Raw genomic sequence first — 11036 nt, forward strand, 5'->3', positions numbered from 1 at the left:
AAATCCGTGTAGATGTTGCTCTCCGGTTACTCATGTTAAAGCATTTTGCTTTGCGTTTGTGCTTTGCAGAAATGCATGAGTCAGAAAAGATGAGAGGGGATAAGGCTAAATTTGTTCCTTAAATTCAGCAACGTAGCATTTGCCATGCCAGGCTGTACCTGTGTTGTTTCTTCCATGGAGAAAGGCATGAACGTTCAGCCTCCCCACCAAGTGGCACATAACACAGGGTGTTTTTTTTAAGCTCATTAGTATCGCTTTTAGGCTCTAACGCATAGAGGGGATGCGTTCACCAAAGACACCACTGGAGGCCGCGTTAAAGATCACAGACCTGATAACATGAGTACTTTTTGCGCCGGAACGAGGACGCCTTCGAGAGGACAAGGAAACGCCGAACCTGCCGTGGCTGCAGCCGGCGACGTGACCCGTAAATGCAAAGCGGACTCCGTGCGCGGCGGCGCTGGGGCTCGCAGGGATGCCAGCGGCGTCTCGGGCCTTGCTCTCCGGGGAGCTGGTCCCCGTGCTCGCTACGCGGGGGTGGCTGTGCGGCCCTGGGCAAGCCGACCCTTACAGGAGACGGGATGTTGACTCACGTTTTCAACTTAATATATATATGTTTTTCTTTACCTTTCGGTGCCTGTGTTTGCACAGGAGGAGAGGCTGTGAAGTGCAATTTGTTCCTGTTAGAGGTGGCGGCTAAAATCTTTAGGGGCGATACGAGAGCCGAGTACTCGCAGGTTGCTCCTGGCTGAGGAAGCAGCGATGGCGTGCGCGACCGGCAACGCGTGCGCGTGCCGGGGAAGAAGGTTAGAGCTGCACTGAACTTCCCATAGTCCGTACAGCCCCCGCACGCGCTCTGGCTGCAGGACGAGGGCAGATCGGAGCCCGGGAGGTTCCCACGGAGCTCGTCGGTTTGGGGAGGGGACTGGGGGTGGGAGCCCTTTCCCTCTCCAGGGGAGCGGCTGCCTGCTCCCCTGCCCCTCCGTCCCCATCCACGATACTTTAGAGTTTTGGGTTTTTTTCCCCCATTTATGTTTTGGCCTGGCAGGTTTGCGCCGTTTAAACTCTGTTGCTTGTCTTTCGTGTGGCAGCAGGCGTCTTGTCCCGCGATGCAACCTCAGGACGTGCGCAGGCAGGTTGTCCCCATCCCGAATCCCGAGGGCTCTGGGTGCGTCTTTGATGCGTGCAGGGATGGAGGAGGCCCATAATAAGGGAGGGGGTGGGTAGGAGACGGGGGCAGACGGGGTGGCCGAGGCTCGGGGGGTCGGGATGTCGAAAGCATGCGACGTAGCGGTACGTAAGGATTTTCATAGTGGTTGCAGTGGGACGGGCAGCGCGGTCCGGAGGGACTGGCAGCGCTGCTTGCGCCGGCCGCGGGCTCCGAGCAGGGAGATCCCGGGGCGAGGAAGGGGTCGCTGGCAGCCGAGTGGAGCAGATTTTTTGCTTTTCCATCAAAATTGCAATTTCTCCCCTGGAGGACTTGTGTTCTAGCTCCCTTGAGGTTACAGGGCATCAGGAGGGCTGCCAAGGGGGAGCCCATCTTCCTGCGGCAAGTCAGTCCTGTGGTCTTAAAGCCCCTCTGATTTCATATTCCCCCTCCTTAACCCAGCACCTAAAAAAAAATGGTCTGCGGAACGAGCCCCAGTATCTCCAGGAAACCCTAAAGAAACGATATTGGTGTATTGAAACTGCATTGTATATAAAATTATACAAATATATATTTACTTTCTATTTTAGAGGGGGGGGAGGGAATAAATATTTAAAATAATTCCTTAGTAATAGGCATCAGAAACTTCTGTGCAGCGCGAGAGAGGCTGTCGGAGGTAGAGAGAGTCTAAATAGCTGGAGCAGAGCGAGTATTTTTACATTACATTGTGTTTCAGCTTCTCTGCTTCTCCATCCACCTATAAATAGACTAAAATATATATACAAAAAACTATATATATATATTAAAAAAAAATAGATATCTAAGCCACATAGCTGTTTTATTTTTGTATCCATGCCTAGTGCTGTTTGAGCAATACAGTACCGAGGGAGAGAGAGGCGGGCTCGGCGAGGCCAGGCGCCGGCGGCGGGGCAGGACGCCGGGGCGCGGGGGCTCTGCCCACCGGGATGCTCCGCTCCGGCTGCGGTGCCCGCCTCCGGCGCCGCTCCTCCCGCGTGCTCTGCACTCGCTGCCGCTGCCCTTGGCTGCCGCTTCGGCGTTTGGGGTTGGGGCGCGGGGCGGCCGGTTTGCTGCGAGAGCCGGGCTGGTGCCGCGGCGGGGCGCCGGCGCCGGGTGGCGGTTTTGCTGAGGGGTGTGTGTTGCATGTGCTTTCCCCCCCCCCTTCCCCCTTTCTTTTTTCTCAATGCAACAAGTGGAATTTGAGCTGAAATAGGTGCTGCTTTTCACGAGGAAAGACGAGGGCAGCCGCTAAGTGGGAGCCCTGCCCGGATGCTGCAGGCGCGGGCTCTCGGTGTCTTGGTAAATAAACCTTGCTCGCCTCCGTGGGAAGCGTGACGGGCTCCCAAAAACACGTGCGCCCGGTCCCGGCTGGGTAGGGCACCCTCTGCGCAGGCGCTTCAGTCCCTCTGCAAACCGGCGATCGCGGCCCTTGGAGGCGCTCTGGGTGCCGCGGCGGCTGCCGTGGCCTCCTCCCGGCGGGCGGCTCGGAGCAGGCTGGCGTGGGCAAGGCTGGGGCTGGCGTTTGCTCCCGCGGGGGCATTTCGCCGAACAACATCCAGGCGGTGCAGGGCAGGAGAGGAGCCGCCGCCGTTCTGCCCGGGGCGGCAGCGGCCAGGCTGCTCCCAGCAGCCCCCAGTGCGAAGGTGACTTGTTTCTTTTTTTCCCGTTCTTCTAAGCAATATGAAGCGAAAGCTAAAGGCGACTCTTCGAAGCCTGGAGGAGAGGGGGTGGAGGGCGCTGCCGGGCTGCGAGGCAGGCATGGTGCCGGCGCAGGAGACGGATCCCGCCGGGAGGTGGAGGCTGGGTGAGGTGACCTTGCCGGGGCCGGAGCCCCCGGATCTGTGCGCGGAGAGGGGGGCAGCCCAGCCCGGCCCGGCCCTTACACGGGGCGTTTTGGGTCTCTCTCCCACCTAACATCAGGCAGCACGCGGGAAACCCTTTCCCGCTCCAGCTGCCACCTCTCGCAGGCTTGGTTGTTTTACGGACCGCGTCCGTGGTGCAGGACCCCGTGCTTCGCTCCGGCCGTGTCCCCGCGCCGAGCTCCTGGGAGCCGGCGGAGGCGCGGATGGGGCCCGCGAGCCGGCACCCTGCCCGGCGGCGCGGCGTCCTCCGTAGCTTTCCCCCGTGTTTCCCATGTTTGTCGTCTTTGTTGGGGTCGGTGGGTGGGAATGGGACGGGGGGGGCGTTTCTAATCTCGAGCCAAGGTTTGTTCAGCACCGATTCTTAAAGCATGTTTGGCAGAACTTGCGTTTATTAGCAGCGAATACGTAAGTGAGTATTTTGTATATTATGGGGAAAAAAAATGAGGAGAAAGAGATGGGAAGAGGCTTCTCTCCAGCCACCACCTTGTGTCCTTGGGGCTGGGCGGCTGCACAGGTCCCCACGTCACCCGGCTGGGCTTCGGGGTGTTTTTTTGGGGGGGGGTGGGCTGGGTTGGGGCAGCTTTCTCCTTTCCCCCTCTCCCCCTTGCCCCTAGAATCACTTACAGGAAAAAAAACAGGAAAAATGTTTACAAAGCACACTTTCCACAGTACCGTTAACCCTCTGGATGCCAAATAGACACGCGGAGCCGCTCCCGGCCGCGTCCGTCACCGTGCTTTTTCCTTTTTGCACACCCAACCCCGCCGTGTCCGTCTGTCCTCGCCATGCCGGCAGCCACGCGCCTCCCTGGGCGTCCCGGCGGGGCGACGCGCTGGGGCAGCGTGCTTTCGGACGGATGTCCGCCGCCTCGGGAATTACTGCCTCTTCGCTGGCTCCGGAGCTGCGCGGGAAGGCGCCGATCCCACTCGGAGCGGGCTCGGGCGGGAGGGGGCCGCCGGCCGCTCCGGGTGCACTTTAAGGCCAAACTGCTTTTTTTTCCCCCCGGTCCCTCGGCGGCCCGGGGATGGTCCGCGCCTCGGTGCGGACGCCGTCTCTCCGCGATTCCCTCGGAGCAAGCCCTGCGGGGACCCACAGGGAGCGCCTCCCTTTCCGTGGGTTTCGTGAGCTGTCCTTGGGGCGCTTGGACGGAAGCGTCTCCCTGCGCGGCTTCTGCAGGAGACTTCCCCCCTCCGATGGGAAGCTGATACTTTTTAATCCCTTTTAATAGGTTTATAGAGTCTCTGGAACCCTCTTAAACTTCCGTAGGTAGCTCTCGACTTAATTTCCTGGTAACTCTATAGTGTTTTCCCGTAAGGCAGGATTTCCTGCAGAACTCAACAGCTCTTGGGTTGTGTGGGACAACTTTTCCTTTTTTAAGAAGAATTCTTGCCTCTTGATATCAAGACTAGACCATTCAACCTCGTTTCCATTTCTTGAATGTCAAGTATTACGATGTATAACACACGTTAGGGTGCTCTTTGGTGCTGTTTCAATGGTGACCAGTGGGACTGACTTTTTTTAATAACAATAACAATAAAGGAAACTTTAGTGCCACTGGTTCCACAATGTTTGTTGTTGTGACTTTTTTTTTTGTTTTTTCCTTTGGTCGGTTCTGTTTTTTACTAAAAACTAGTAGTGATCAGCTACTGAACTTCTGTGGTGTTGATTACTGACTCGTGCACTTCGAACCGCCGGCCGCCGCGTGGGTCGGCGGCGCGGGCGGCTGCCGGGAGCTGGGTTGGCTGTGTAACAGTTTAACAGTAGTCGGGTTTGATTCGCTTAGTTTTTAAATTGCACAGATGCACACAGCAAAAATAGCATTATGATGTGAGCCCAAACGGCAACTAGAGGGTTAATTTTTGAACTTCAGGTACGCTACTCAAAAGAAGAAAATAATAATTAAAAAAAAAAAAAAGGAAAAACGAAACACTATTTTTTCAGTAAGCTTTTTTTTTTCTGTAAACGATTTAGAAATAAATCTGAGACATGATGGTGCTGTACCAAAGCCTTATATGAAACTTATTCTGCGCTCTATATAATCTCTCTATATCTGTATTGTTGCTCTCAGCCTCGGTTCTGGTGAAGGCCTGTAAAATGCCAGCAGGAGGGACCGGCGGGGGCTTTGCAGGGCGCCGGGGGGCCGCGGGGCCGCGGAGGAAGGCTGTCGCCAAGCCCGGCCGCCGGTCCCCGCGCGGGCGGCGAGGGGAGGAAGAGGGGGTCCCGCAGCCACCACCGACGCGGGGGGCGAGCCCCCTTCGGCTCTGCTCGGGGGGGAACGGCTAGCGGCGACGGCTCGCTCCGCCCTCGGGCGCTCGGTTTTGCATCTTCCAGCTCAAGCCGCGTGCGGCGCGTTGCAGCCCCCCGCGGGCGCAGCGCTCCCCGCCGGCGGCCTCCGTGCCCTCTGCCGTCCTCCCCCCTCGAAAGCGGCGGGGCAGCCCTCCGCTGCGGTAGCTCTAAGCAATAAACCCGCTCTGCCACGAGACTTGGTCCCTTCGGCTCTTGGACTGTCGCTGGTTCCCGAGCGAGGGGTCGTAAGCGGGCGCAAGCCGGAAGGAAACGGCTCGCAGCCCTGCCTTACTGCGAGCAGCCGGGCCCTCCGTCTCTGCCTGTTGGGATTTTTAAGGCCTGCCGAGTACTTACCAAGTTATCGCCAGTAACGTTGCATGTTCATAGATTGACATTTTTTTAAATGTACCCACTTAAGAAATTATGGCAGTGTTGCAATGTTATGTATACAACTAGCCATTCTGTAGGAGAATGATGGGTTTTGGAACTGATTAACTTGCTCCTCATGTAACATTACCCTGCTTCAGAAATGTTTTGTATTTTGATATAAATAAACATTTGCTAAAAAAAAACCCACAAAACCCTGTCAATGCCGTGGATGTGGGTTGGGGCGCCGGGCTCGAGGCGCGGGCTGCCCGCGGGTGCTGTCTCTGAGCGGAGAGGGCTCCTCTCCCTGGTGCTGGGGGAGGCTGTGGGGCTGTCCTGTGCCCTGGGCACGCCGTGGGGCATAACGGGGACTGTGGGGCTGTGCCCGGTGTCCCTTGCATTTTATTTGGACGCCAACATCTAACTTTCTTGGGCGCCCGGAAGCTTGGCACCTGGGTGCTGCTCGTGCTGCCTCTGGGATGCGGCGGGCGCTTTAATCCATTGCTCCAAACGAGGGGTTTGGCCCAAGCCCCTCGGCTCAGCCCCGTGCCTGGTCCCTGTCGCTGGGGTGGTCGGTGAAGCGTGGCGCGTCCTGCACCGCAGGGGCTGCGCTCCGGAAAGGTGGCGGGGAGTAAACGTCCTTCTCTGCTATTCGCACCCCCCCCTCCCAGCGGCAGGGCTGGCTGGTTTCGGGGGAGGTTCCCAGTGGGAAGCGGGGTTTCTCTTCCCTTGTGCAACCTGCGGGAAGGTTCCCAAGCAGCACAAGTCAGGGGCGACACACGGATACTTTGCTAGACGAGCGAGGGAGTGTGACGGGGCTATGCCGTGAGATTAGCGATGCCCAGGGCATTTTTCCCATGGGAAACCCAGCAGCTCCTCCACCGCGCTGCTCCTAGCAGCCTTGGTCAGACACCGAGCCACAGGACGGCGCATGCCAGTCCCTGGTGCCCAGCACCCTTTTCCCTGTGGCCACGGGGGCTCCCCGGAGCGAGCGGTGCCAGGGCAGCACCAGCCCGGCGTCCCGGCACCGGTTCTGCTGCCGATGCAACAATGCGCAGCGCTCCGGTGTTCCGGCAGCGCTGGTGACCCCGGCTCCGCGCCACTGCCCCAGCTCGGCCCTGGGAGAGGCTGCCCCACGATGATCATTTCCACGTGGCTGGCGTATATCCTGGCCCGCGAAGGCACGGGCACTCCCTTCCCCTCCAAGAGCGCTCAGGTACACCGCGGGCCGGGGAAGGGGCGCCGCAGCGGGCTTTGCGGAGAGGTGGCCGGCGTTGCCTGCTCACAGGCTGCCTCTCTTCCAGGACATCCCGGTGGTGGAGATGGAGACGCTCTCGGTGCTCGAGCACTGGCTGCGCAAGGTGAGGATGAGGAGGGTGTCGCGAGGGATGAGGAGGGTGTCGCGAGTCTCCAATGCCCCGTACCGGCTGCATTGGCAAGCAGGGTGACCCCAGGTTTGGTGTCGCAGGGCTTGGCAGCTGACGTGGTGGGAACCCGTTCTCACGTCCAGCGGGGGGGTGAGTGAGGATGGGCTTGCAGGTGATGGGAGCACCGGGCATGACCGTGCTACCCAGAGCGCAGGGAGGCAGAGGGGGGTCCCAGGCTCAGCCCCCGGCGGGATCTGCTCTTGGACTGAGAGGCAGAGCTGTGCCAGCCCCCAAATTAAGCGAGGGAGGGACACAAACCTCGTGTTTAAAGAAGAGGTTAAGTCCTAGTGTGCAGCCTCCAGGATGGCAGGGGACCAGCCCTCGAGGGCCAGGCTGCTGCTGCCCTCCTCTGAGCTCCTGGACAGTAAAGGGCCCCAACGTCTTTCCTCGGACTGCTGTGGGCCCTAGGTGTAAAGCAGCTCTGGGGTCTCCCCTTCTGGGCCCGAGCTGCATCTACAGCAGCCGCCCAGGTGTTCTGCTTGTAAGAGTCGTTCTTGGTCTCCGTCTCCTTGGTGAGCCACTGGCTGCGTCCACGGGTGCCTGTGGTTTTGCCCCCTTTCCAGATCGAAGAGGAAGCTTCCAGGATCTTCAGGCAGAAGCTGGAAGGCAAGTCGGAGCAGAAGGCAGAGGACCAGTCGGCTCCTCTTGTGGACCAGGACTTCAGAGAGACAAACTCAGAGGTTGTCCTTTCCGGTGGGGTCCATGGGCTGAATGCGGCTGTGTCCCATGACATCTGGGACCTCGATGAGCCCCCTCCTGCACACAGCTATGAAGTGCTAGGGGTGGAAGGTGTCCTCAGGGCGACTTTGGGGTGAAATGTCCCCGCAGGCAGGGGAGCAGGCTCCGGGCAGGCCAGGCTGCAGGATGGGTCCTGCAGGGTGGGTGGGGAAGGTGCAGCTTCTCCGGTGCTGCTGTTGCTGGCAGCAGAGGCTCTTTCTTCACGCTCTCCTGCTCCTCACAGTTGCCACCAGTTGCTTTGGGGGAGCTGGGAAAGCCACCCGGCTTCTGACCTGGGATGAGCAAGCTTCTGTGCTTCCCTCAGGATGAGTACGCCTCCGACGTGAGCTCGCTGGGGCCGTCGCCCAGCCAGTCTTTTACGGACGACAGGACAAAGATCCAGTTCCTGAGGTGGAGGTAAAGATGAAGGCACGAGGGGGCGGCCTCGGGGACCCTGGGCGTCTCGGCAGAGGGACCGAGACGTGCCCCGGCGCTGGGCCAGGCTCCGAGTGGCCGGCGACGTCTCGGGGTGGCTGCGGTGGTCCGGGATTGAGGGGGCTCACAGGGTTCTTGCAGCCAGACCCAGGTCTGCCAAGCGTCGAGCAGCGTCAGGGACGAGGCGATGCAGGAGAGGCTGGACAAAATCCGGAGCAGGTGAGCCGCCCTCGGCCAGGCCCTCGGGGCGAAGGGCAGAGGGGCGCCCTGCTCCCGGGCCTCCCTGGCGCGGGAACCCTGCCGGCTCTCGGCTCGCCGAGCCCCCGCTGCCCCTGCTCCCGTGGCCACGTTACCAGCTGGAAATGAAGGCGCGGGAGCTGGAGGACTTCCAGTGCACAGTGGCAAATTCAGGAGCAGCAGGAGGAAACACTTTCTCACCCGGCGGGTGATTAGACTGGATGCTGACAGGGCGACAGACTGCCGGGGCACAGCGCAGTTTCATGAATAAGACCGTTCCCGGCTATAACAGACGTCCCCAGCCCCGTGGGGACAAGAGCGTCAGGACTTAAACCAATGCCCAGCGACTGTGGATTTACCCCCGTGGCAATAGGAGTTCCCCATATCTGATGCGGGGTCGGTCCCGTGCCACCCCACACCGCCCCCCCCGTAACCTCTCCCTCCTGCAGCGTGTCCCAGGTCATGCTCCAGGCCACGCAGGACAGCGTGTCGGACACCGACGTCCGGGCCACGCTTTCGAGCGAGGGCTAGGAGGTAAGGCTGGCCCGGGAGGAGGGCTGTGCCGCCGGCCAGGGCCACGGCTCCCTCCGGGCAGCGCGTTTGCACCGAGACGGCGGGGGACACGGTGCCGTTTGCTGCGCTGGTGCTGTGTCCCCCTCACTCGTCTGTCTCTCTGTCCCGCAGGCTCCCCATCCCCTGACCCTGCTGCACGGGGAGCTTTTTTGCCACCCGTTCCGAGACGATTTCTCCGGCCGCCTGCGTGGTAATAAAAGCCGAGTGGTGTTGGAGCACGGGGGCTGCGTGCCGGGGCTGCGTGGGGGCTGCGTGCATGCCGCAGCCGGGCATCCTGCGCGGTGCGCAGCCTCCAGGGCCTCGCGGTGCCCGGCCTCCGCGGCGGGCCGAGCCACGAGGTGGCGGTGCCGGCTCGGCAGCTGCCGCCGCCGCAGCTCCCAGGGCTGGCGAGGCGGCGGGCACGGAAAACGGGGAGGGAAGGGGAAAAGGCCGTTGCTGCGGGCGGCCGCCTCGGGCAGCTCTTGCCCCTGCTCGCCCAGCCGTCCTGCTGCGTGGCCAAGGGTGCAGGGATGCATCTGTCCACCCGCTTTCCCTTGCTCACCCCATGGCACCGGTTCCCTTTCCAAACCCCACTCTGCTGCATGCAGTGGGCAAAGGCACGGCGCAGCTCGCCCGAACCTGAGCTCCGGCGCCCAAACGCAGCTTGGTGTCCTGCAGGAAGGAGGAGGGGTGGTGGGGGGGACCTGTCCACCAGCTTGCGCCCGTACTGCAGGGGGAACCACTTCGTGCTGAATTAGAGGAAAACGAGCAGCAAACACGAGGCTGCTGAGCCGTGACCGAGGCATTTGTGTAGCTAAATGGTGCTGAAAGAGCTTATCAAGGCGATGGTGGGCCGTGGGCTCCAGGGGCAGGGCGGCTGGCAGCGGGGGCGATAGGGGGCTGCCTGGCCGTGCCGGCAGCACCCCAGACATCCCGCAGCCCTGCGGGAGGGCTCCTCGCGGGCCGCTGGGGCTGGGGGGCGGCAGGAATGGCCCCCACGAGAAGGGGGGCACTGGCAGCCGGGCAGTGCAGAGAGGGGGACACGGCTGAGCACAGCAGCGCTTCGAAGGTCTCCTGCTGCCCTGGCAGGTAGCCGCCCGGCTGCATCTCCTCCTCCCGTCGCCTGCGCCCTCGGCAGCATCCTCCCCCCGCTCCGGGGGCCGGGCTCCTGCTGCAGAGCCCTGTGCAAGGGCAAGCGACGCCGGGGGGGCGGGAGGCGGCGGCGGCAGGGTGCTCGACTCCCGCTCCGGCGGGTGAGCGGGCTGCTTCCCGCGGGAAGCGCCGCGTGCCTGCCGCGGGTGGATGGGGCCGGAGGCACCGTTACAGCCCAGCGGCGCGCTATTGATTGGTGTTAACGCTGCAGCTCTGACAACACCATTACCGGCGCTGACTTCATGTTTAAATCATCACTCCAATCACTCTGAAATACAGGATCTTTTATTTCAGACGCGCTCAGTGGCTCTTTCTGGTCCCCTGGCTCGGGCTCGCTCCTGGCGGGGCGCTGGGATAGTGTGAAGCGGAGCGGGACGGAGGGGAGGCGGGAGCGGGGGGGAGCAGGGGACGCACGCGGCTGTGCGAGCTCAGTGCCTGCGAGGAGAGGCCTTAGGGATGCAGAGGACAGTCAAGGGCACTGGTGGGCGACGTTCCCTTTTGGGCTGCGCAAATGGGTAGTAGCCCATTGCTGGGTAAGTCGAGGGCACGTCTTCCCCGCAGAGAGCATCACCCTAAACCCCAGTGCGATTGCACCGGGGCTGCAGCCGTGCCGTCTCCAGGTCCCCACTCGCAGCACGGCGCGGCCTGGCCCATCCCGCTCCAGGCTCCGCCGTGGGGATGCACGGGAAGCACAGCAGGGCTGGGATGTTCTGCGGGACATCCCTGCCCTCGGGCCCCGGCAGCCACGCCGGGCTGTGCCTGCAACACCTCGGAGGTTGGTGCCCGCATGCCCGAGCAGGTACGCCACGCGCACGGCTGCGGCGGGCACCTCCCGCAGCGGC

The 11036-nt window shown here is 61.5% G+C and overlaps 1 protein-coding gene across 1 annotated transcript; it reads left to right on the plus strand.

Annotated features, from left to right (window-relative positions):
• The first annotated feature begins 6812 nt into the window (after window positions 1-6812).
• On the plus strand, window positions 6813-9021 carry SPATA19 (spermatogenesis associated 19). Its single transcript, XM_067310019.1, has 6 exons — window positions 6813-6890; window positions 6979-7035; window positions 7665-7874; window positions 8144-8235; window positions 8395-8472; window positions 8940-9021. The coding sequence occupies exons 1-6, from the start codon at window positions 6813-6815 to the stop codon at window positions 9019-9021; spliced, it is 597 nt and encodes a 198-aa protein (XP_067166120.1).
• Window positions 9022-11036: the final 2015 nt, after the last annotated feature.

Source organism: Apteryx mantelli, chromosome 23 (assembly GCF_036417845.1).
Source record: "Apteryx mantelli isolate bAptMan1 chromosome 23, bAptMan1.hap1, whole genome shotgun sequence".
NCBI lineage: Eukaryota > Metazoa > Chordata > Aves > Apterygiformes > Apterygidae > Apteryx > Apteryx mantelli.